This window comes from Mytilus trossulus, chromosome 1 (genome assembly GCF_036588685.1).
Source record: "Mytilus trossulus isolate FHL-02 chromosome 1, PNRI_Mtr1.1.1.hap1, whole genome shotgun sequence".
Lineage (NCBI taxonomy): Eukaryota > Metazoa > Mollusca > Bivalvia > Mytilida > Mytilidae > Mytilus > Mytilus trossulus.
The window spans coordinates 32388668-32416199 of record NC_086373.1 but is presented as its reverse complement, the minus strand read 5'-3'; the positions used below and the strand labels follow the sequence as shown (position 1 = coordinate 32416199).

Sequence of the window (27532 nt, the reverse complement as noted above, 5' to 3'; positions counted from 1 at the left end):
AACTAAAGTTATAGTGCGAAAACCAAGAAAATGCTTATTTGGGGCCTTTTTGGCCCCTAATTCCTAAAATGTTGGGACCAAAACTCCCAAAATCAATACCAACCTTCATTTTGTGGTCATAAACCTTGTGTTAAAATTTCATAGATTTCTATTGACTTTTACTAAAGTTAGAGTGCGAAAACTAAAAGTATTCGGACGCCGACGACAACGACGCAGGACAAAGACGCCAACGTGATAGCAATATACAACGAAAATTTTTTCAAATTTTGCGGTCGTATAAAAACTTAACATTGACCAATGAATTGTAAAAATGATGATGACTGTCAGACAGACATGCACACCTTGCATGACAAAATGACAAAAATATGGTTGACCTGTTGCAGACCAAAACACCTCAAAAGGTATATTGCCTTCAAGTTGGTATCAAAACTGAAGAAATTGCTTCTGCTAAAACTGTTCCAGTTTCAAACTTAGCAAGAAGCCATGAATAATGTGTGGACAATCTACATATAAATGACTTGTTTTGAAGTTAGTGGTACACTGTACACCAAATAATACAACTATACAGAGAGCAGCATCTTTTAAATTGGCAGAACCACAAACTTCCCAATGTTGGCATTAGAAAAAGCAACTCAGGATATTAGTATACCTTTACATATATATATATATATATATATATACAACTCGTCTAAACATCAACCCAACAATGTTAGATCTGTAAATTTGCTTTCGCAAATTTTTGGTTCTTCCCTCGCCGGGATTCGAACCCATGCTACTGTGATATCGTGACACCAAATCGCCTGCACTGCAGCCGTCCCGCTAGACCACACGACCACCTGGGCTCTCAAAAAAAAGAGCTTTCGGTGGCCATATATATATATGAAGAGGCAGACTCTTAGTATTACTTTTACCACAAATCATCCCATTGAGACAAGTACATTTCTTAAATTTTTTTAAAGTTGCCTAGAATGTTAAATAGTCCTTAATATGCATGATATTATATTTAAAACTTGACATCAAACAAATCCTATAAATTAATGAAGTTCTGAACAAAGCAATGTTGTCAATCAAACAAAAAAAAAGTAGAAATTTATTAAATTTATTAATCTCCATTCTCATCTGAAGAATCTGAATATGGGAGCAATGTTTGTAGAGAGTTATCTCCCATGTTGACAGTTACTTTGTTTGTTATATCCTTTGAACTACATTCTCTGGTTGACTTATTTTCCGACAAAATAGTTTTCACAAAGGTCAATGGCTGATCTTGTAACTCTAAATTAACATTAGAGATTTGGTCTTGGTCTATACTATTGTTATCTACATATCCAAATGTATTTCTGTACTCTGAATCATTGTTTAAGATAGGTGTTTCTAATGGTAAAAATTGTTGACTTTTAGTTTCATTTTGATCACATGGAGTTTCATCTACATCTTTAATGTTTTTGGCACTAACTAAATCTGTCTGACTACTTGGTGTCAATGTTGTATCTGAGACTTCACATGGCGGTAAAATGTTAGTACGTTTTCCCGGCATTTGACAAAACGGCATTTCATGTGATATTGTCTTTTGAACATTCACAGATTCATTCACATCCAATTTCCTCTTCTGTCCTAAAATAACAGAAGAATGTTACAGAAAAGAAAATATTGGTGAATAAATAAATTTGGTGTTTTTACTGTCTTCTGATTGGTTAAAATTATTAGTTTTATTTTCAATGTTGTCAATTTTGATGGCGACACACCCACTCTGACGTTGTGTACTCATACACCAACATGTGTGTACTTTGTTATTGTTAATATGAATAATATAAAAAGTTCTTTGAGCCTTATTTTTGATAGAAATTTATTTATAATGAATGGCAATAATCTATTTTGACTTTTATTGAACCATAAAACTAATCTTTGACTCTTCACATTTCACATAATCCGCTTCGCGGATTATTCAATGTGATGTGAAGAGTCAAAAATTAGTTTTATGGTTCAATAAAATCAAAATAGATAATAGCCATTCATTAATTGAATAAAAAATAATTGGGAATATGGCATGAGATACAGCTAATGCCACTGTTAGCATATAAAGGGACATAAATCAAGACGGATAAAAGTGCATAAAAACAATTAAGTTAATTAAATAAGAAACATACTTAAAAAATATTTTCAAATTCTATAGGATTATGCAAAATGCAATTGTTTGTGTATCAAAATAATAATAACCTATTCATTGACTATACAATGCATTATTTGGGATACTTGATTGCAATTACTGTTGCTTAGTGTGTTATTTTAAAAATAGAATGCCTAAGATACTGAGAATGTGTTTGTGTTTTGAAATAAAGTCTTTATTGTTGCCACTGGATGTTAAGCAACCAATAAAGCATCTATAAAATTGAATAACAAAAATTTTGTTAAAAATAACTTAAGTGAGGGGGGATAGGAGGGTTCCTGTTCCCGAAATCCCGGGCTTAAAAACATAAAATCCCAAAATCCCGGTCTTAAAAATACAAAATCCAGAGGTCCCGAAATTCGAAAATAATTCCCGGATCCTGAAAGGGTAAAACCCGAAATCCTGAGCTTAAAAACACCCTATCCCGGAGTCCCAATAAAGGTCCTATCCCCCTCATAGGTGTCATAGGTTCATCATACAACCTGTTGTGTATCCTCTCTCTATCCATGGAATTTGTTTTACTCCTGGATCAAGCTTTCTCAATTTCCATACAAATGCTTTGTATTGTCTTTGTAAGTGATCAATTTTCAAATTAAATTCTTTAATTTTTGCTTCAGGGTAACATGGTACTTGTGATTGCTGAAATAATAAAATAATCAATGTATATCTACTGGTTATAAATTAATTAATTTGGCTACATCTGAATTTAAATTTTGACAGCCATTTTAATTTGACTATCAAACAATTCTTTATTCGTCCACAAAATGATACTTGAACAATTCATTCCACATTAAAGTTTCTCTCTCTCTCTCTATTTTCCATTAAACTTGTAATTGTTATATCAAAGGATAATGTAATAAGAAGGTATTTCCATCCATAAGAATATCTGTATTGCTCCTATAATTATAGAAATAATTCATAAGGGCTTGAATTCAAACTGATTTTACCACAGGTTGACATTTACTAATGATATTTTCCCCCTCCATAGCTTAATATGCTGAATATTTTACAGGGAGGGATACAATTTTGGCATACAGGGCCAACCTGTGTTCAGATCATTATAAATTAAAATCACTTCTTAAAAATACACATACTACACAAAAAATGTACATGTTCTTGCAGGTTAAAATCTATTTACTAAGTTAACAATTTCTTCTGTTTACAATGTTCTGTTATCAGTCATAATTACATGTAATATAAATGTTCATGTGTCTATCTAAAGTAAGATGTTGCATTATTTTATGTTATGTTTTTGTCTGTTTAGCAACTAAATGTTGATAGCTGGCTTTTATAACCTATTTAGTTTCCTTTACAAATTTCCCTGAGACTCTAACTAATACATATATGACACATATTTATTACTTAAAAGACTGTATATTGATCTCATTCATTTAGAGTGTTTTATTGTGGTGCTGCTTCCCTAATGTAAAATAAAATTTGAAAATTACTGTAGAGGGGGGATAGGAGGGGTGCTGATCCCGAAATCCCGGGCTTAAAAACACGAAATTCCCAGGTCCCGAATTCGAAAAAAATAATTCCCAGATCCACAAAGGGTCAATTCAGAAATCCTGAGCTTAAAAACACCCTACTCCAGAGTCCCGATAAAGGTCCTACCCCACCTCACTGTACACATAGAAATCAAATTGTAACTGTGACAATTAGTACCTTCAAACAGAAGTCAATATCATCTTTAATACTTGGTATCCAGTATCTGATGTCTTCAGCTGTATTGATTTCATCCTACGAAAAATAACAAGAATATTAATTTACCTTTATTGATAAATACAGATTTTCTTTTAAAGGAAAATAAAAGCAGGTAAAGGTATAAAATTTCCTTATTCAGCTAGAACTTGATTTATAACATACTTAATTAAAATTTCATTTTCATAAATTAAGAACAAGAATCCATCTCCATAAGACACAGTTGATCATGTTTATTTACTCATCATTTGCTCATCCCTGGCGTTCAAATGTTAGTTTGAATATTCCTGATGAAAATTCAGATTCAGAAAATAGCTTCGTAGACACAGAATTTATCAAGAGTTCATTTCATTTGTTAAACACAATGAATATAACAAACAACAAGAATGTGTCCCAAGTACACGGATGCCCCACTCGCACTATCATTTTCTATGTTCAGTGGACTGTGATATTGGGGTAAAAACTCTAATTTGGTAACAAAATTAGAAAGACCATATCATAGGGAACATGTGTACTAAGTTTCAAGTTGATTGGACTTCAACTTCATCAAAAACTACCTTGACCAAAACCTTTAACCTGAAGCAGGACGAACAGATGGATGAATGGTACAACAGACGGACGGACAATGAACGAATGGACGCACAGACCAGAAAACATAATGCCCCTCTACTATCGTAGGTGGGGCATAAACAACAACAACAACATACCAGTCTAGGTCTTTTGGGATTTTTCTTGTGCAGTTCTGAAATATAAATCAAATCAAATGAATCAAAGACTTAAATGGCAAGGTGCAGAATGTTTCATAAATAAAAAGTGAATGGTCTATACATGTACCTCAGAACAGTCTTCATGCTCAAACACAAGATCACCCGCTCAGGCTTGTATGATTGTTTTCAGGCTTGTAAAATTCTTCTCTACAAGCCAACAGAATCCAAACAAAATTTTGGTAAAATTTAGCTTTGGGTTGTGGATTCAAAAGTTTATTGTAAAGATTAACAGAACATTTAAATTCTTTAGATATAGAATTGGCTTTAATAAAAAAAAAAACACATTGTTTGCATAGATTCGGGTATATTTAAAAAATGTTGGTAGAAAACAGAACTAGAGGCTCTCAAGAGCCTGTATTGCTCACCTGACTCTACTTTGGTTTTTGAAATCATAGATCTTTAAAAACAGATAAAATTTGGCTACAAAGTAACAACACTTGGCCAGCACCTCAAAAGGAAAAGACTATTCATGCTATGTTTGATTTCATTCAATTCTGTGGCTCTCTAGAAGAAGACTTTTGTATGCATTTCATATAGGGTCCTATGTTAAACTAAGCCCCCCCCCCCACACACACACTGGCAGCCATCTTTGATGATGGATGGGAGACAAAGTAACAACACTTGGTCAGCACCTTATAAGGAACATTCATGCCATGTTTGGTTTCATTCCATTCTGTGGCTCTCTAGAAGAAGACTTTTGTATGCATTTCATATAGGGTCCTATGTTAAACTAAGCCCCCCCCCCCCCACACACACTGGCAGCCATCTTTGATGATGGATGGGAGACAAAGTAACAACACTTGGTCAGCACCTCATAAGGAACATTCATGCCATGTTTGGTTTCATTCCATTCAGTGGTTCTCTAGAAGAAATCATTTGTATGCATTTCCCATAGGGTCCTATGTTAAACTAAGTCCACCGCTGGCGGCCATCTTGGATGATGGATCAGCTACAAAGTAACAACACTCATAAGGAACATTTATGCCATGTTTGGTTTCATTCCATTCAGTGGTTCTCTAGAAGAACTTGAAAATGTAAAAAGTTAACGAAGACGACGGAAATTTCATGTATATACATGAGGGGGGATAGGAGGGGTCCTGATCCCAAAATCCCGGGCTTAAAAACATGAAATCCCCGAAATCCTGAGGTCCTGAAATTCGAATAAAAACATTCCCAGATCCCAAAGGGTCAATCCCAAAATCCTGAGCTTCAAAACACCCGATCCCGGAGTCCTGATAAAGGTCCTATGCCCCCTCATACATGACATTTTAATCATTAATTTGTAGGATCCTTTGAGAAAGATAATTTAGCTGATCTGAATAATAACATCTTTATTCCTTATATATCAAGACAATAGACAATATTTTATTGGCACAAACGCATTTACAATAAATGGTAATGACCGAATGGATAAACAATTTGCTATACATGGTAGTAAAATACAAACAATTATATATATATGTGAATAAACGATTAAAGGTATAATGAAAATCTATTACAATAGATTACTTCTTGCATTAAAACAATTTGTTACGAAAGAGGAAGATAATTTTAGTGCCTTATAGGATGTATTATTAAGTATGAGATTTATTTTATTTTTATCACACAATGTGGTTACACTTTTTCCTGTAATATTACACATTTTTAATACAAAAGACTCTCTAATACTGGAGTAACCGCTACAGTGTAGCAACATGTGCTGTTCATTTTCAATTTCGCCACTTTTACAGATTTCACAAATTCTTTGGTCTCTGGGCAGCTACAAAGTAACAACACTCATAAGAAACATTTATGCCATGTTTGGTTTCATTCCATTCAGTGGTTCTCTAGAAGAACTTGAAAATGTAAAAAGTTAACGAAGACGACGGAAATTTCATGTATATACATGAGGGGGGATGTTTTGAAGCTCAGGATTTTGGGATTGACCCTTTGGGATCTGGGAATGTTTTTATTCGAATTTCAGGACCTCAGGATTTCGGGGATTTCATGTTTTTAAGCCCGGGATTTTGGGATCAGGACCCCTGTAGTACTGTAGTACGACATTGTAAGACATTAGATGAAAACTGACGTGGAAAGGTAACACCTGGCCACTGAAAGCTTCATTTTTATGAAGCCCAGGTGGTAGTGTGGTCTAGCACGCTGGTTACAGTGTGGGCGATTTGGTGTCACGATATCTCAGTAGCATGGGCAATGATGGGTTCGAATCCCTGTAACGGAGAACAAAAAATTTGCGAAAGCACTACAGATCTATCATTCTTGGGTTGATGTTTAGACATGTTAGACCTGTCGACAAGTTGTGCATGACATTTTAAACATACAATGTATATATAGTTACAGAAAGTAGAATATCTAAAATGTGTCACTCATTAATGAATAACCCGGGTCTTTTTATATTGAGGGGCCTGATGGGTTATTTTCCTTCTTAGTGATTGGTGCATTTTCGCTATTGTGATCTGTTTTTCTACATATTTTTTTTTCTATATTTTCGTGATCTGTGATCATGGAAATTTATTTTTTGTGAATTGTGATTGACAAAAAAATCAACTCGTGAAACGTGATGAGACCCACCCATCAAACCCTCTCTACTAAGTATACTAAGTCTGTGAAATAACCAGAAGAATTTTAATATGTTATATATAATATAAAATTAATAAAAGATAATACATGTATTAAACACCATTTTTTAAATTCGTCACTTTTACTAGTACTTTCACTGCTCTCACAGATCTTCAGGAAATGTGACTTGTATACATAAGTAAAACATAAAACAATTCATTACTTTAACTAGTACTTTCACTGCTTTCACAGATCTTCAGGTAATGGGACTTGTATACATGTACATAACTATAAAGACATATAACATATATATTATACCAGAGACATATAATACATTATATGTCTCTGATTATACTATGCCTGGCCCTTTTTACATTGTTTTATATAACTTGTTAAACATTGTTATTTGACTGCAATTTAAATTGATATTAAAGTCAGTACCATCTTTTTGTTGCTTCAACAATAACCTATTCAACCTCCCCAGTTGTTTCTCCTCATTTCTGGCCATTCTTGTGTTATTTTTTCTTTTTGGTCAATGAAAATTTTCTTGCTTTAATTGTTTTCGTATTTTAAAATGTCATTGAAACTGCAGTGTATTGATAGCTGTTTAATTATTTTAAAAGATGAAAGTTATCCTTTATCTGCCTTTTTTCTTTTCGTTTGAAATATCTCTGCACTAACTGTACATTTGAGAATAATTGAAATCCGAAAACACTACTGTAAAAACGGCGTTAAAAAATTTACCGAAACTAATATTTATTTTATTTTTTTATTTTACGAGTTAGAAAATATATAACTATAAACACATTTTGATGGCAACGCCACTCGGTCAGCCACAGATGGTAAGAATAATTTGACATATAAGATGATACAATACAAATCCTCACATCAACTATGAAATATAAAAAAAGAAAATGTGGTATGATAATTTGCCGATGAGACAACTATACACAATAGACCAAAATGACACAGACGTTAACAACTATAGGTCACCATACGGCCTTCAATAATGAGCAAAGCCCATATCGCATAGTCACCTTTAAAAGGCCCCGATAAGACAATGTATAACAATTCAAACGAGAAAACTAACGCAGTAACGGCCTTATTTATGTAAAAAACGAAAGAAAAACAAATATGTAACACTTAAACAAACAACAACCACTGAATTACAAGCTCCAGACTTGGGACAGACACATACATAAATAATGTGGCGGGATTAAACATGGTAGTGGGATCCCAACCCTCCCCTAACCTGGGACAGTGGTATAACGGTACAACATAAGAACAAACTATAAAAATCAGTTAAAAAGGCTTACATGTAACTCATCAGATGGACAAAAATACAAGTGGACATGGCCGGGTACTTATACATCCCGACACAAAAAGACACAATGAACAGATCTGAGAGTACTCACAGTTATCTGACAGCTAGTTCAAAGCCACTAACAACTAATAAAAATCATGCATCTACATGTGTGTAAGACTAAACACTTTATCCTGAAATGACCACATAGATGACATCAGAAAAAATCAGTACAGGCATGACCATGATGACAAGTACAAGGCAAATACAACTTTAGGCTTTATACGACAGAATAAAATGCCAAATAAATATAAAGTGTTAGGTATTTATACAACCAACACTAGAATGAGGGATGTAAAGGGTTATTTTTGTGCAATGTTTTCAGCCTTTTTATTTCGTGTGTTTTGGGTTTTGATGTTTTATTTCTCGTTTTCTCTTGTATGGTTCAAAGTGTGTGCCTCATGATCTTCTTTATTTATTTTCTGTGTTTCTTGTCAGTACACTTAATTTCTCGTGCTTGTCCTGCAGTTGCTTAAAAAGTAAACCAGGACTAAATTCAAAGTCAGTCTGAAGATTTTTAATTTTTTAATTGCTTGCTACCAGGAAGCAATTTGTTGACATATTTTCTGTATGCATAGTGACCCTAGCGTGACCCGCTCATAAAAATCAGGTGATTGCAATACGCATGATCTGTCACTAAAATAAACTATTATCTTATTGTACATGTTATACATGTGCTCAATATCCATGCTCGTTTGTTGTTTGTTTATTAAAAAGTGACAATCGGTAAACTATGGCTTCAAAACTCAACAATTAATTATGAGGCCATATTATCGTCTCATAACAGACAAACAGAGAATATTTTTTTTACGATAATACGATAAGTTTGCATAAAAAATGATAAATTCATACACAGAAGACTTAGTTTTAATATATATACATGCATTGGTTCAAGAATTGGATAAATTTTTCTGTTTACCTGTCACTCGTTTTATATGACTTTAATAATTTTCTTTCAAATAAAATACAACTAGAATGACGCCTCTGCTCCATCAAAGACAATTAGTCAGATTATGATCAAGTTCTGAAAAGAAAAGAAAATAGCTTCTTCATTAGAACCATCACAAACTGTAATGAATTACCACCTAGTCTATTAGACATTGATGACTATCATGACTATGAGGCATTCAAGACCAAATTCATACTGCACAGTTATATCTGAAAATCAGCACACACATGTTTTATCTGCACTAGCACATGTATATATGTATAAACACCTGTACACCATAATTTTAAAAGAGCATGTTTTTTTATGAAACACTTTAATTTTAACATAATTATGTGTATAATGAGTCCACTGACTCTTTACAAATTACCTATATAGATGTACATGTAGATCTGTAGACATCAGAACATATGATCTTCTGACTAGTGACTAGTGTTTTTCCCAAAAGAAAAAACTGTTCATTCAGCAAGCATTGTATTTTAAAGTTTACTCACACACAAATATACCGATTATATGAATCAATTATACTTCTGTAATCTCATGATATTTTTGTTACTTTCATAGGCTGCAGCTTCTGGCAGTGCCACACAAGAACACAGTGTAAGAGTTCTGAAGTAAGTTGTTCGTGTTAGAGGAACCAAAAATTTTGTCACATACTTGAGAATCATTATCATGATTATAACTCATGGGAGTACCAATTTTTATGGATTTTGTGGGGATTATGATGAACAACAAATTTAAGTGTTCAAATAATCTTTTCTCCATCCAAGAAAATTGGTATACTAATTGTACCTTCAAAAATTAATTCAAACAGTTATATTTCTATCTTAGTATATAAAATGCATTGGACAAACATCATCTAGTCCATGTGATGCAACAGAATGAACAGGATTGGTAAAGTAAGTTAACCTGATCTGATCAAACCAAATATTAAAAATCATTTGCATTTTCTGTTCTTTGGTGGAGTTGTTGTCTCTTTGACACATTCCCTCCATTTCCATTTTCCATTTTGTTGGATTTCACTAAGAATTTGCATCTAATATATATATCATGTACATATTGGTTAGATTTAGTGACCTCCAGTGAAATATATTGAAATGATCAATCTTAAATTTTCATGGCAGTCAAGGTAATCATGGTAATATTAAGGTATGACACAGAGAAGAAAATATTATAAAGGCAATATTTACTTGTCACATATCATTTGTAACAAATTTCGAGGTCAGTGAATGAATGGTACATTTAGTAATTCCAGTTCATGTTGACTTGTTTCTATTATGAAAAAAAAGTAAAATCACAAAAATAATGAGGACTTCTAGGAAAATTCAAAATGGAAAGTTCCTAATCAAATGGCAAATTTTAATGCTCAAACACATGAAATGAATGGACAACTGTCATATTCCCTTCTTGAAAAGAAAGACAACAATACACAAATTATCATAGAACAATAACACATTGACCATGATGAGTTTTTTTTATGACAGAATGTATAAGCACAGAGCCACGTCAAATGGATACCACCATGAACAGACTAAACAGTAAAAGTAATACATGTATTAATAAAGGCAAATAAAAGAATACTATAACACATTATTACGATGATTAACATCTTTGGTACCCAGAATCCAAAACACTCAAACCGAGAAAAAAAAACGCACATACATGTACGGTAACTATAAAAACACTCAAACCTAAAAACATAATCTACATGTATGAACTCATCCGTCTGCTGTCTTATATTCTGTGTATTAATGTAATTGTAGTATATATTTTATGAATTTTGTAGAGATCATAGGAAGATTTACAAGATGATGAAGTTTTCCTCTGGCAATGAGTTGGACTTTGTAAAACTTAGCGAGGTAAGAAATTAAGCTTCAATTGATTTTATTCAAATGTTATTATAAATTATCATGATTTAAATAGTGTCATGCTATACTGAGCCTGCAACTATATGGTATGGGTTTTCCTCATGTGTGGAAGACCTTAAGGTTGCCTACAATTGCTTACATTAACTTCAATTAAAGTGTGGATAGTTGTCTCATAGGCAATCATAGCACAGCTGCTAACTTTCTTCATTATATAAATGTCATGTATACTATTCATTTTTATCAACTATTACTTGGATTACTGTGGATTCATTAATTTTCGTTAGATATCATTTTCGTGGATTTTGTGGTTACAGGTGAACCACGAAATTAAATGTTCCACGAATGACAAATTTTCTATATGCTTGTATGTAAACTGCATCAAAACAATGATATTAAATATCCACGAACATGCAAATTTTCCCTTATCCACGAAAATTGGTACCCACGAAAATAAATGAATCCACAGTAGTTGATTTACTAGTTTACCAAAGTAAGTACTCCTACTTCATGTACTAGGAATAATATACTAGTTTGTAATACTTGTTTATGTTTGTATGTGTTTTTTACCATCATTGTTAAAATGACTAATCAGCTCCTTGGCACTGTTATCATTAATTTATGATAAATTGAAAAATAAATGAAAATATATTTTTTTTTGTAACAGACACCAGTCAGAATGGAGAGGGAAAATAACTTCAAAGAGTACAAAACAGCTAATGATATAGATCAGATGCCAAAGTTTGGGGCTGGTAGTGAGTTTGGCAGAGAACAAAAAGAAATAGCCAGAAAAAAGAAGTATGGAATCATGATGAAAAATTATAATCCAAGTGATCAGCCATGGCTTCTAAAGATTGGCAAAAATAAAGAAACGAAAAGGTATTTATTCCGTTATAATATATATGGAAATCTTATACTATAAAAATGTTTCAGATTTACTTGGCGTTTTCATTGTTTATTGTCATACTATATTCATGTAATAATTTTTGATACTATTAACTGTTGCAAAATTAGTGGAAATGATTGAGTGCAGATTGAGAATATTGCTTGTTAAATTGTATATGACATAATAAAAATATTTAATGTCAAATCTAGGCAGTCTGTCTCCTTCTACTTTTTGATTTCACCATGTAGATTTAAGCTGACATCTTCCATCTATTTCTTGGCTTACAATGCATGAATAATTTCTGTTTTCATTTTATTAGATATAAAGGTGTGAGAGAAGGAACAATAACAGAGAACACATCATATTACATATTTACCCAATGTTCTGACGGAGCATTTGAAGCATTCCCTGTAGAAGAATGGTATAACTTTTCTCCAATGATAAGATACAAATACCTCAACTCAGAGGAAGCTGAAGAAGAGTTCAGCAGGTAATTTACATATTCAATTCAACTTTTTCTCAATGCTTACTTTTGCAATTTATATATTTTTTAATAAATTTTCTTGTTTGTCTGTGCTTTCAATCCATATCAGGTTTAAACACAGGCACATATTTGGTTGCAGGAATGTGTCTAATGGACATTTTATATTTTATCACACTCTTTAAGTAATTAAAAAAACAAATGTTATGGTTATCATCATGACAATTCAAGTCAAGATAGAATATATGCACTGACATAGGTATTTATAATTTGTTAGATACTACACAATCATCAAGATACAGTGAAGTATCTTTTTGCATTATATTGGTGCGAAATAGCAACCTATCTTTTTAATTTTATCATGCATCAATTGTTAGTTTTATTATTAGTGTTTGATAAACACCAAGTGTTTTAAGACAAAGTCATCCATTTAGTTGTTTCTTTGTAGACGAGATAAGACATTGAATTATTTTTCTATCATGGTACGGAAGAGATGTAGAAATGATGAAGATCTCGATAAAGTTGACGAAGAGGAGAAGAATCTCAAAGTGAAGACTTCAAAGAAAAGTAGTAAAGATTTAGTAAGATGTTGTTTATTGCTGTTCAATTACTATCTTATTACATGTTTTTCAAATTCATTAAAAAGTTGTTGATGAAATACTAATTTCTGTGCAGTCTTATACCTAATTTTATACGGAATCAATCCTGTAAATTGTTATACACTTTCTTTCAGTGTAGAAGTATTTAGATTTTTATGCCCCTGCAGTAGTGGAGAGGGCATTAAGTTTTTCCCTTGGCTGTCTGTACGTACGTACATCCCAAAACTGGTTTCTGTTCTCTAACTTGTATATTTAAGCAGTGGCATCATCTGTGTCCCATGGACACATTCCCCATTTATTTGAATAACGATTTGTCAAGAAATTATTATATTTTTTTAAGTCAAGGTAGAAAAACTGAGCATTCATCCAAAATTTAAACTGTAATTCAGATGTGGTTTGATGTATCTGATATTTTAAAAAATATTTCAGGTGTTAACAGATATAGATGAATGGTATATGTCAGGTGTTAACAGATATAGATGAATGGTTTGATAAATTTCATATGTTAACAGATAAAGATGAATGGTTTGATATATTTCAGGTGTTAACAGATATAGATGAATGGTATATGTCAGGTGTTAACAGATATAGATGAATGGTTTGATATATTTCAGGTGTTAACAGATATAGATGAATGGTTTGATAAATTTCAGGTGTCAACAGATATAGATGAATGGTTTGATATATTTCAGGTGTTAACAGATATAGATGAATAGTTTGATTTATTTCAGGTGTTAACAGATATAGATGAATGGGTTTGATATATTTCAGGTGTTAACAGATATAGATGAATGGTTTGATATATTTTAGGTGTTAACAGATATAGATGAATGGTTTGATATATTTCAGGTGTTAACAGATATAGATGAATGGTTTGATATATTTCAGGTGTTAACAGATATAGATGAATGGTTTGATATATCAGATGATGATGATGATGATGACAATGATGAGGAAGATGGTGATGAAGGTTAGCTATAATTTTGCAGCAAACTAAAATCATGTTGATATTTTAAAGTACTGTATATTTAGAAATTTTAGGATTATTTTACTTCTAATGCAAAAATTGTTACAGGATATCTTTTGCCAAAAAAATAAAATCACAATTATACCCTATACAAACAGAAGTTATTACATCAACAGGAACTACATGTCTGCATACACAACTTGACCAGTTTAAAAACTTTTGAAAGTGATATGTTTTTAATTTGTAGCTGCATTATGTTTTTATTCAAATTCATTCCTCACTTATATGCAGCAATATTTGACATTTTTGCATTTTCCTTGCTACATACACAATATGCTTTGTTCAATGCTTTTACATGTCATAAAATATTCAATTCTATAACTTTATCAAAGAAACCATTGTTATGTATTGAGTTCCTGACCGTTTAATTACTATTTCAATATGTAAAGCAACTTTGCTAAGTTTTATCCAGAGTGTGACTTTTTCTGTAAACAAATATTGTCTCATAGCATGTTGCTACTTTATTATGACTTGCAACAAAGTTGTCAGTGCCATATAGTTTAACCCTTGTCCGTCATTCTGTAACAAACCATTATACATAGATTTTTCTAAACACCTTTATATATTGGGATGATTTTTGGTATGTGAGTTAACCATGATGAGTTATAGATCAAGTTTAAGTTTGTTCCGCTTGGCTAATTTTTGCTGATATTACAGGCTTTGGACTTTGATAAATTGTTGAAAATCACAGTTATACAGGCTTTTTTTCTAATCGCTTTCCGATATTGGGCTGATTTTTGGTATGTAAGCTAACCATGATGAGTTACAGATTAAGTTTTGTTCCGCTCCGCTAATTTTTTGCCAAAATTAAGGGTTTACAACTTTGAAAAACTGTTGAAAATCACAGTTATATGGACATTTTTCTACACGCCTCCAGATTTTGAGTTGATTTTTGATATGTGAGACTACCATCATGTTTGTGTCCACATGTATGATGTATTATTGAAATTGCAGATTTTTCAACTTTTTCTTAGACGGACCATTATTGTCGCTTTGACAAATCTAGTTTAGTTACAGTAATATAAGGAGATTGTTATGATTACTTATGAGACCCCTATTAAGCAATTGACAAGGAGCTGTTAACTTTAGTTCATCTTTGGTCTTCTTTCTGCTGATGTTTAAGCAACGACAAAAAATTGAGGACTACCATTTAAAATTAAACATTCATAAAAGCATCAATTAAGAATTGCAGGGTAAATATAACATATTTATTGTCAGAAAATACAAATGTATTTGTTCTCCCTTTGAAAAGAGAAGAGAAAAGATATTCAACCTGAACCTTACTTTTATTTTGTTTCTTAAATTTGTAAAAGTAAATTCATATTTGGGAAAATGTTCTTATACATTCAATTGTATATTAATTTTCCAAATTGACATTTTAAATTTATCCATGTTATAGATTCTAAAAAGAAGAAAAAGGGTAAAAAGTTAGCCAAGAAAGTAAAGAAGAAGAGAACAGCTAAACATAACTCTGATGATGAGGCTATAGAGGAAAGTGATGAGGGAGATTACGATGACAAGGAAGTAGATTATATATCTGATTCTGGAAGGTAAAGATATTCTATGAAATATCATAACTTCATTAAAACATCTAGACTATTTTAGCATTTTTGACTAGAGTTCTGTCCCTTAGAAATCCTTTGTCGGTGCCATATCGTTTTACCCTTGTCTGTAATTCCGAAATTCCGTCATTCCAAAATTCCGTTATTTGGTCATTCCGTCATTCTGCAACACACCATTATACAAAGTTTTTTTTAAGCACCTTCAGATATTGGACTGATTTTTGGTATTTGAGTTAACTATGATAAGTTACAAATCAAGTTTAAGTTTTGTTCCGCTCAACCAATTTTTGCCGCAAATTACAGGCTATGGACTTTGAAAAGTTGTTGAAAATCACAGTTATACAGACTTTTTTTCTATACACATCCAGATGTTGAGCTGATTTTTGATAAGTGAGACTACCATCATGTTTGTGTCCACATGAGACGGGGCCATTCGTGTTGCTTTGACACTTTTTTTTTTTTTTTTTTTTTTTTTTTATATATATAAAAGTCCAATTGCCATGTGGGAAGAGGCGACACAATATACAGCACTACAAGCAAGAAATAAGAGAAAACCATTAAGTTGCTTTAATTTTTTTCAAATATTCTAGCTGAGCATTGTTTTAGGTGCCCATCAAGAGGAGAAACTATGTTTCAAATCTTTGATAGTTAATTTCAAATATATTAAATACAAATTTGATAAATTTTTCGACCTGAAGTGTAAAATCATATCCTTTTTGATGTAGTTTAAGATCCTGAATGAACTGCACTACTGACTAGCTTTTCAGAAAAAATCACTTTACAGTAAAATGAAAACAATTAAAAAAAATAATAACAACAATTCAACAATTGTTCCATTGAAATTTGTTTTCAGCTCCTCTGAAGAAGAAGGAGCTAAAAAAGATAAATATGAAGAGAAAGGTGTTGATGAAGAAAAAGGTCTTAGAAAATTGATAGGTTCTGATGAAGAAGAGAGTGATGAAGAAGAAAAGAAAGAAGAGACTAAGGAAAAAGAAGAAAAAACAAAGAAAGGTTTGCTCAATATCTTGAAGTTTTTTGTTTTTTTTTAAAAGATTTACGCCCCTTGGAAATATTAAATTTATGGAAAATGGCCTGGTTAGTGCTCTCATATGTACAATTCTTGCCAGATTTTTATAAAACTTACACTATAGGTTAATATCAGCAATATCTTAGACAAGTTTGATAATGGTGGGCGATTGACTTTTTAAAAAGAGTTATGCCCTCGTAAATATTAAGATTAAGATTTATGGATAATAACCTGCCAGCTTTTTATGAAACTTTTATCATAGGTTAATATCTGCAATATCTCTGACAAGTTCTGAAATGGTGGGTGATCCACTTTTTATACCCACGCTTTAAAAAAGGGGGGGTATACTGTTTTACCTCTGTCTGTCCGTCCGTCAGTCAGTCTGTCCTATGAATATTTTTCGTCGCATTTTTCTCAGGAACTACAATACAAGGATTTCTGAAATTTGGTTTCTGGGTTTATCTAAGTCAGCTATACTGTGTGATGCGTTTTCAGATTGATCACTTGAAAACTTCCTGTTTACCAAACACTTGTATGATTTTACACATGATAGCCAAGTTGAAAATTTTCGTCACACTTTTCTCAGGAACTACAATACAAGGATTTCTGAAATTTGGTTTCAGGATTTATATAAGTCAGCTATACCGTGTGATGCGTTTTCAGATTCATCACTTAACAACTTCCTGTTTACCGAACACTTGCATATTTTTACACTATTTATTTTTTCGTCGCATTTTTCTCAGGAACTACAATACAAGGATTTCTGAAATTTGGTTTCAGGGTTTATCTAAGTCAGCTATACCGTGTGATGCATTTTCAGATTGATCACTTGACAACTTCCTGTTTACCGAACACTTGTATGATTTTACACATGATAGCCAAGTTGAAAATTTTTGTCACACTTTTCTCAGAAACTACAATACAAGGATTTCTGAAATTTGGTTTCAGGATTTATATAAGTCAGCTATACCGTGTGATGCGTTTTCAGATTCATCACTTGACAACTTCCTGTTTACCGAACACTTGCATATTTTTACACTATTTATATTATCCACTTGCGGCGGGGGTATCATCAGTGAGCAGTAGCTCTTGTTTAAACAGTTATGCCCCTTGGAAATATAAAATATGGGTAATGCGTGGGAGATTGGAACTCAGTTCTTTTATTTTGATTATTATTAATAACACATATCCAGTGAACCATAACATTTATATTTAGGTGATGAAGATGAAAGTAGTAGTTCTAGTTCAGGTGAAGATTCTGATATAGAAAAAGATGAAGGTCTCGCATCAGCAATATTTTTACAGGTATGTTTGACTCAAAAGTGTATGCTTAAATTAAGAGATGAAAACTAGCTATTTTTAGCTCACCTGGCCGAAAGGCCAAGTGAGCTTTTCCCATCACTTGGCGTCCGGCGTCCGTCGTTGTTAACTTTTACAAAAATCTTCTCCTCTGAAACTACTGGGCCAAATTAAACCAAACTTGGCCACAATCATCATTGATGTATCTAGTTTAAAGTTTGTGTTTAATTACCCGGCCAACCATCCAAGATGGCTGCCATGGCTAAAAATAGAACATAGGGGTAAAATGCAGTTTTCGGCTTATAACTTAAAAACCAAAGCATTTAGAGCAAATCTAACATGGGGTAAAATTGTCTATCAGGTCAAGATCTATCTGCCCTGAAATTTTCAGATGAATCAGACAACCCATTGTTGGGTTGCTGCCCCTAAATTGGTAATTTTAAGGAAATTTTACTGTTTTTAGCTCACCTCACCTGAAAGGTCAAGTGAGCTTTTCTCATCACTTGGCGTCCGTCATCCGTCGTCCTGCGTCCGTCGTCTGTCGTCCGTCGTCCGTAAACTTTTATAAAAATCTTCTCCTCTGAAACTACTGGGCCAAATTTCACCAAACTGGGCCACAATCATCATTGGGGTATTTAGTTTAAAAAATGTGTCCGGTGACCCCGCCAACCAAACAAGATGGCTGCCATGGCTAAAAATAGAACATAGGGGTAAAATGCAGTTTTTGGCTTATAACTCAAAAACCAAAGCATTTAGTGCAAATCTGACACGGGGTTGAATTGTTTATCAGGTCAAGATCTATCTGCCCTGAAATTTTCAGATGAATCTGACTACTCGTTGTTAGGTTGCTGCCCCTGAATTGGTTATTTTAAGGAAATTTTGCAGTTTTTGGTTATTATCTTAAATACTATTATAGATAGAGATAAACTGTAAACAACAATAATGTTCAGCAAAGTAAAACCTACAAATAAGTCAACATGACCAAAATTGTCAGTCAACCCCTTAAGGAGTTATTGCCCTTTATAGTCAATTTTATAACAAATTTTCGTCAGTTTTTGTAACTTGTACAAAAATCTTCTTCTCTGAAACTACATGGCCAAATTAAACCAAACTTGGCCATAATTATCATTGTGGTATATAGTTTAAAAATTGTGTCCGATGACACGGCCTTCCAAACAAAATGGCTGACATGGCTAAAATTAGAACATAGTGGTAAAATGCAGTTTTTGATTTATATCTTTAAAACTAAGACATTTAGGGCAAATCTTTCAAGATTTAAATGTCAATCAGAATAAGATCTATCCCCTCGCAAATTTTCAGATGAATCTGACAACTCGTTGTTGGGTTGCTGCCCTTAAATTGGTAATTTTAAGGAAATTTTTCAGTTTTTGGTTATTATCTTGAATACTATTATAGATAGAGATAAACTGTAAACAACAATAATGTTCAGCAAAGTAAAACCTACAAATAAGTCAAATGACCAAAATTGTCAGTCAACCCCTTAAGGAGTTATTGCCCTTTATAGTCAATTTTATAACAAATTTTCGTCAGTTTTTATACGACCGCAAATTTTGAAAAAAATTTCGTCGTATATTGTTGTAACTTGTACAAACATCTTCTTCTCTGAAACTACATGGCCAAATTAAACCAAACTTGGCCATAATTATCATTGTGGTATATAGTTTAAAAAATGTGTCCGATGACACGGCCTTCCAAACAAAATGGCTGACATGGCTAAAATTAGAACATAGTGGTAAAATGCAGTTTTTGATTTATATCTTTAAAACTAAGACATTTAGGGCAAATCTTTCAAGATTTAAATGTCAATCAGAATAAGATCTATCCCCTCGCAAATTTTCAGATGAATCTGACAACTTGTTGTTGGGTTGCTGCCCTTAAATTGGTAATTTTAAGGAAATTTTTCAGTTTTTGGTTATTATCTTGAATACTATTATAGATAGAGATAAACTGTAAACAACAATAATGTTCAGCAAAGTAAAACCTACAAATAAGTCAAACATGATAAAAATTGTAAGAATACCCCTTAAGGAGTTATTGTCCTTTATAGTCAATTTTGAACAACTTTTTGTCATTTTTGTAACTTGAAATCTTCTTTTCTAACTAAAACTATGGGCCATATTAAACTAAATGTGGCCACAATCATTACTATGGTATCTATTTAAAAAAAGTGTCTAATGACCCCACCTACTAACCAAGATGATCGACATCAGTAAATACAGTAACAGGTGAGCGACACAGGCTCTTGAGAGCCTCTAGTTGGTTATTATCTTGAAAATTATTATAGATGGAGATAAACTGTAAACAGCAATAATGTTCAGCAAAGTAAGATTTACAAATAAGTCAACATGACCAAAATGGTCAGTTGACCCCTTTAGGAGTTATTGCCCTTTATAGTCAATTTTTAACCATTTTTCGTAAATATCCATGATCTTTTACAAAAATCTTCTCCTCTGAACCTACTGGGCTAAATTAAACCAAACTTTGCCACATTCATCATTGATGTATCTAGTTTAAAGTTTGTGTTTAATTACCCGGCCATCCATCCAAGATGGCCACCATGGCTAAAAATAGAACATAGGGGTAAAATGCAGTTTTTGGCTTATAACTCAAAAACCAAAGCATTTAGAGCAAATCTGACATGGGGTAAAATGGTAATCAGGTCAAGATCTATCTGCCCTGAAGTTTTCAGATGAATCAGACAACCCATTGTTGGGTTGCTGCCCCTAAATTGGTAATTTTAAGGAAATTTTACTGTTTTTGGTTATTATCTTGAATATTATTATAGATGGAGATAAACTGTAAACAGCAATAATGTTCAGCAAAGTAAGATTTACAAATAAGTCAACATGACCAAAATGGTCAGTTGACCCCTTTAGGAGTTATTGCCCTTTATAGTCAATTTTTAACCATTTTTCGTAAATATCCATGATCTTTTACAAAAATCTTCTCCTCTGAACCTACTGGGCTAAATTAAACCAAACTTTGCCACATTCATCATTGATGTATCTAGTTTAAAGTTTGTGTTTAATTACCCGGCCATCCATCCAAGATGGCCACCATGGCTAAAAATAGAACATAGGGGTAAAATGCAGTTTTTGGCTTATAACTCAAAAACCAAAGCATTTAGAGCAAATCTGACATGGGGTAAAATGGTAATCAGGTCAAGATCTATCTGCCCTGAAGTTTTCAGATGAATCAGACAACCCATTGTTGGGTTGCTGCCCCTAAATTGGTAATTTTAAGGAAATTTTACTGTTTTTGGTTATTATCTTGAATATTATTATAGATGGAGATAAACTGTAAACAGCAATAATGTTCAGCAAAGTAAGATTTACAAATAAGTCAACATGACCAAAATGGTCAGTTGACCCCTTTAGGAGTTATTGCCCTTTATAGTCAATTTTTAACCATTTTTCGTAAATATCCATGATCTTTTACAAAAATCTTCTCCTCTGAAACTACTGGGCTAAATTAAACCAAACTTTGCCACAATCATCATTGATGTTTCTAGTTTAAAGTTTGTGTTTAATTACCCGGCCAACCATCCAAGATGGCCGCCATGGCTAAAAATAGAACATAGGGGTAAAATGCAGTTTTTGGCTTATAACTCAAAAACCAAAGCATTTAGAGCAAATCTGACATGGGGTAAAATTGTTTATTAGGTCAAGATCTATCTGACCTGAAATTTTCAGATGAATCAGACAACCCATTGTTGGGTTGCTGCCCATAAATTGGTAATTTTAAGGAAATTTTACTGTTTGGTTATTATCTTGAATATTATTATAGATGGAGATAAACTGTAAACAGCAATAATGTTCAGCAAAGTAAGATTTACAAATAAGTCAACATGACCAAAATGGTCAGTTGACCCCTTTAGGAGTTATTGCCCTTTATAGTCAATTTTTAACCATTTTTCGTAAATATCCATGATCTTTTACAAAAATCTTCTCCTCTGAACCTACTGGGCTAAATTAAACCAAACTTTGCCACATTCATCATTGATGTATCTAGTTTAAAGTTTGTGTTTAATTACCCGGCCATCCATCCAAGATGGCCACCATGGCTAAAAATTGAACATAGGGGTAAAATGCAGTTTTTGGCTTATAACTCAAAAACCAAAGCATTTAGAGCAAATCTGACATGGGGTAAAATGGTAATCAGGTCAAGATCTATCTGCCCTGAAGTTTTCAGATGAATCAGACAACCCATTGTTGGGTTGCTGCCCCTAAATTGGTAATTTTAAGGAAATTTTACTGTTTTTGGTTATTATCTTGAATATTACTATAGATGGAGATAAACTGTAAACAGCAATAATGTTCAGCAAAGTAAGATTTACAAATAAGTCAACATGACCAAAATGGTCAGTTGACCCCTTTAGGAGTTATTGCCCTTTATAGTCAATTTTTAACCATTTTTCGTAAATATCCATGATCTTTTACAAAAATCTTCTCCTCTGAAACTACTGGGCTAAATTAAACCAAACTTTGCCACAATCATCATTGATGTTTCTAGTTTCTAGTTTGTGTTTAATTACCCGGCCAACCATCCAAGATGGCCGCCATGGCTAAAAATAGAACATAGGGGTAAAATGCAGTTTTTGGCTTATAACTCAAAAACCAAAGCATTTAGAGCAAATCTGACATGGGGTAAAATTGTTTATTAGGTCAAGATCTATCTGACCTGAAATTTTCAGATGAATCAGACAACCCATTGTTGGGTTGCTGCCCATAAATTGGTAATTTTAAGGAAATTTTACTGTTTGGTTATTATCTTGAATATTATTATAGATGGAGATAAACTGTAAACAGCAATGATGTACAGCAATTTAAGACTCAAAAATAAGTCAAATGACCAAAATGGTCAATTGACCCCCTAAGAAGTTATTGTCCTTTACAATCAATTTTTAACAATTTTCATAAAATTTGTAAATTTTTACTAACATTTCCAACTGAAACTACACGGACAAGTTCATTATAGATAGAGATAATTGTAAGCAGCAAGAATGTTCAATAAAGTAAGATGTACAAACACATCACAATCACCTAAACACAATTTTGTCATGAACTGTCTGCTTCCTTTGTTTAATTCACATATACCAAGGTGAGCGACACAGGCTCTTTAGAGCCTCTAGTTTTTAGTAGTCGGTAAAAAATATATATTTCTTCACAACTTCTTACTTCAATTAGGTGACTGACTCAGTGATAAAGCTAAAATCATTGAATTTATAAAATGGGTTTAAACAGAAATTTTTTTAAAGCACAGAAAACTGTGCACCTTATATATTAGCATGACTAGATCGGATGAATAAGGCATAGGTACTTTAATTTAGTCACAGACTGGGATGTTGCAGGTGTGTTCTAGTGGATTATTATTTTCACCTGCTTTTTAGAAAATGAATTTTATTTGGCTTTTTACTTATGTTGTATGTCACATACATGATATTCACTTTCTTTAATGTACTAAGAACTTGGTTTAATATCAGAATATTTAAAAAATAGATATATTTCACTTTCAGCAAGAGGCTAAAAGAAATTCACCAGTGCCGAGATCTGATACACCTAGCTCAATGGAGACTGATGACAAGAAATGTAAGTAAAATATATTAACACAAATGTAGATTGCAGTCAGAACCTTATATTGCCTAAAATTTGATATATCATTTAAAATTTTGTGAAAAAAATAGCAAATGGCGATGTGCAATGTTTTTAAGGAATTTCATATTTAAAGAAAATTTATTAAAATTTAAGGATTTGAAGGTAGCATAAATAACCAATTTCTGTCAAAATTAACATAGTTTTAATTCATTTTTAAGTTGGAATTACAGAGCTTATAAAAGACCAATTCAATATTTTATTAGGGAGGAGTTGTTCGTATAAAAAACTTTGGCGGTGAATTAATTATTTCTCCCATGCTCTCAATATAAACAAATCTAAAAAATAATTGAAAATTAACCCAAAGCTGTGCATTTGCATGAGAAGGCCCAGAAGTGGTTTTCCTGAGTTCAACACCACAATTAATATAAATTTATGATTATCAAATAAAATTAGCTGTTTTTATATTTTGATTATTTCAACTTAAAAATAAAGATAGTAAGGACGTTATTACTTTGGAAATTGGAATTTGTTAATTTATTTAGAAATTTTGGAAGAAGAATGAAATTCCAAATTGTTTTAGGCAACAAATTACACTAGTGTAGTAATAGCATATGGGTTTGTTCTAAAGTCAATTAACCCATAAACCAAAGCAATATACATGCTGAGAATAAAAATTTGTATCTTAAAGTTATGTAGGCAGATTAAACTCATGTTGATAAATTTAGATTAATTTTAAATGTTATATGGAGTTTTAAAGGACAGTATTTCAATTCCTTGTTGTTGTTATTACAGAACTGTATTAATGAAAGATGATTTTTGCCAGCATGGTCAAACACAGAGACAATAGATTACTGACTGAGGGGGATAGGAGGGGCCATGATCCCGAAATCCCTGGCTTAAAAACACGAAATCCTGAGGTCCTAAATTTAAATAAATAAAAATCCCAGATCCCAAAATTCCAAAAAAAGAATTCCCAGATCCCCAAGGGTATATCCTGAAATCCTGAGCTTAGAAACACCCTATCCCGGAGTCCCGATAAAGGTCCTATTCCCCCTCCTGACTGAATGGAAGCAGAAATATCTAGTCTTTAATCCATCTAACTTGCATATAAAGCTGATTTAACATACAAAAATAAATCTCTAAATGCAAATTCTAAAGTGACTCATGCTTTCTGTATAGTATGGTTTTGAAAGAAAAAATGTATGTCCAATGTGCTTGGCTAAATTTATGATTAAAATACAAAGCATGATTTTGTATTTCAGCAATGAAGAGAAAACTAGAAGGAGAAGCATCATCATCAAAGAAAATGAGAACAGACAGTCCTAGTGTAGGAGGTTCTAAGTATGTAGTTGATAATAACAATTTAAAATTATACATATGATATAATTTTAGTAACCTTGAAACAGAAAAAAAACTATGATAACCCAACAAACAATAAGGACTTTTGTCCACAGCCAAGCTTTTGGTATAATGTTTTTTTGACTATAGTGTTTCTCTACACCTATGCAAAATTCTGACCCAAAGGCTATATTTTTTTTATCAAACTAAAATGTTAGAATTGTTAGACATTCTACATACTACTGTAAAAAACCACAGTAAAGTCTTATCAATGTAAGGAAATAGAAGCACAGTTTCAGTACTATAAGATGTTTAAAATTCCTCTTCATTTCTATTATGAAAGCTTGATTTTTTAATGCATAATGTTATATTCAGTAAAATATGTGTGAAATTACAATATAAATAGTTTTAAAAGAGGGACGAAAGATACAAGAGGGATAGTCAAACTCATAAATCAAAAATAAACTGACAACACCATGGCTAAAAATTAAAAAACAAACAGACAAACAATAATACACATGACATAACATAAACTTTAAAAAAAAAAAATAGTTTCCATGGGAGATAATCTAAATTTATTGATCTTTTGACGTACTGATCTTATCTCCCTTTATAACTTCTAGTGAACATACTAAAGCTTTCAGTTTATTTTTCACAAACTATTTTAGAAATTTGAAGCATGAATAGAAAAACACAATTTTAGAAGAAATAATATAAAAACTCAAAAATAACTACCTTACTGAAGCCGACATAGTTTATCAAAGTGTATATCAGAAAAAAAAAATCAAACTGACAATTAACATTCAAGAATTTGTAGTGATACAAATCATGTAAGAACTATACGTTTTGTCATGGCATGTAAATATGTTTTTTTTTAATGTTAGTATTAGCATTCTGCTATATAAATAAACAATTTGATATCTTTTCTTTTCAGGGAAGGAATTACAGAAAGTGCAATACGTCGATACCTTATGAGGAAACCTATGACACCAAAAGAGTTAGTTCAAAAATTCAAGTCGAAGAAACTGAATATATCAAAAGAACAGATGACATCTACTATAGCTCAGTTGTTAAAGAAAATTAATCCAGACAAAAAGATTATAAACAAAGCTATGTACCTATCATTAAAATCGTCATGAATACACTGGATGTATAAATGTTTATTGTATTGTTATGTCTGAATATGGCAGCATTTGGTGCAGTAATCATAGCTACAGAGGTTTTTTGAAAATCAATGTGGACTTGAAATAATACAATGAAAAAACAAATGGCAAAAGAACCGTCATAATGGAAGCATTCAAGGAAGAACAATGCTGGATGAAATAATGAATTGTAAAAAATACATATATGTAGTGCTCTATTTTTCAATTCATTGTCAGATCTGAAAATATCTAAATTTTTCAGATTTTAAATGCCTGATTTAATTTTTTTTTTTTTTTTCGTTCTATAAAATTTGCATTAATAAGAGTCAGAAACCTGCTAATATACAGGAAAAAAAACCAGGATGTTAAATTCTGTGTTGCAAGGGTACAATGAGTTGCTCTGACATTATATATATTTCAACATTAGCATTCCATAATATGAATGATGTAAAAAACTCATTTGGTCACTTTTGTAAAAGTAAAAGCAATTTACAATAAAAACGTGACAAAAATCTATTCATGTATTTCATGTTTTAACATATCTTGTGTTGAATAAATTTTAATTTGTCTCCTTATTGTTTTGTGCTCATCCATGAATTTATTTACCTCATCTGATGGAAGGCCAGTTTTAATTTTCCTGTCACTTGATGTCTGTGATGGGTCTTTTAAGCTATTTCTAAGATGTTCACAGACACAACAATTGAACCTATTTAAATATATCCTTATATGATTGTCCTTAGAGTGGGTCTCATTGGGGTCTAAGCGGTGACGTGGGATTGCCGATTTTTTGTAAGTGTGACACATGAAAGTCAAATTATTGTGTCGTGAAAATGGGAAATGAGGTCTTGCAGGACTTGGGAAATGACAAAAAAATGAAAATTGCTTACGTATACAGTGTAAGCGGGATACAGGAATCTGACAAAACAGTAAGCAGGATCCTGGATTGGAACCCCCTGAGACCCCCTAAGAGTGTGTAGTTTGTTCCATATATCAACATATAAACAACATATCAAGCATGGAAAACCATAATAGATACAACCATACTGTGGCAAAAATCTCTTGAATACATTTCTCTGAAATCTAGTTTTTAGAGCACGAATATATTTCATCACTTTATATGCATAAAAGATGCATATATTTCTCAGAGACAACAGTTCTAATAGCACCTGTAGGTCAACTAAAGACTGGTGCGTT

General features: G+C 32.2%; 2 protein-coding genes across 3 annotated transcripts; one reads left to right on the top strand and one right to left on the bottom strand.

The window, feature by feature from the left end:
• Positions 1 to 1077: 1077 nt before the first annotated feature.
• LOC134721728 (uncharacterized) lies at positions 1078 to 7754 on the bottom strand. 2 transcript variants are annotated; one of them, XM_063584908.1, is made up of 5 exons: positions 7630 to 7744; positions 4573 to 4607; positions 3830 to 3904; positions 2647 to 2803; positions 1078 to 1611 (listed from the first exon to the last, which is right to left on the bottom strand). In XM_063584908.1, the coding sequence occupies exons 1-5, from the start codon at positions 7694 to 7696 to the stop codon at positions 1103 to 1105; spliced, it is 843 nt and encodes a 280-aa protein (XP_063440978.1). In that variant the 5' UTR covers positions 7697 to 7744; the 3' UTR covers positions 1078 to 1102. The 2 variants fall into 2 exon arrangements, with proteins under 2 accessions (XP_063440978.1, XP_063440987.1); XM_063584917.1 differs by lacking the exon at positions 4573 to 4607 and having other exon boundaries at positions 7630 to 7754.
• A 123-nt stretch (positions 7755 to 7877) lies between these two features.
• On the top strand, positions 7878 to 26338 carry LOC134721718 (general transcription factor IIF subunit 1-like). The gene is made up of 13 exons (XM_063584896.1): positions 7878 to 8030; positions 10062 to 10111; positions 11284 to 11356; positions 12030 to 12241; positions 12568 to 12738; positions 13178 to 13310; positions 14217 to 14298; positions 15755 to 15905; positions 16771 to 16928; positions 18161 to 18249; positions 23780 to 23852; positions 25121 to 25199; positions 26131 to 26338. The coding sequence occupies exons 1-13, from the start codon at positions 8001 to 8003 to the stop codon at positions 26333 to 26335; spliced, it is 1506 nt and encodes a 501-aa protein (XP_063440966.1). The 5' UTR covers positions 7878 to 8000; the 3' UTR covers positions 26336 to 26338.
• The last annotated feature ends 1194 nt before the right edge of the window (positions 26339 to 27532 follow it).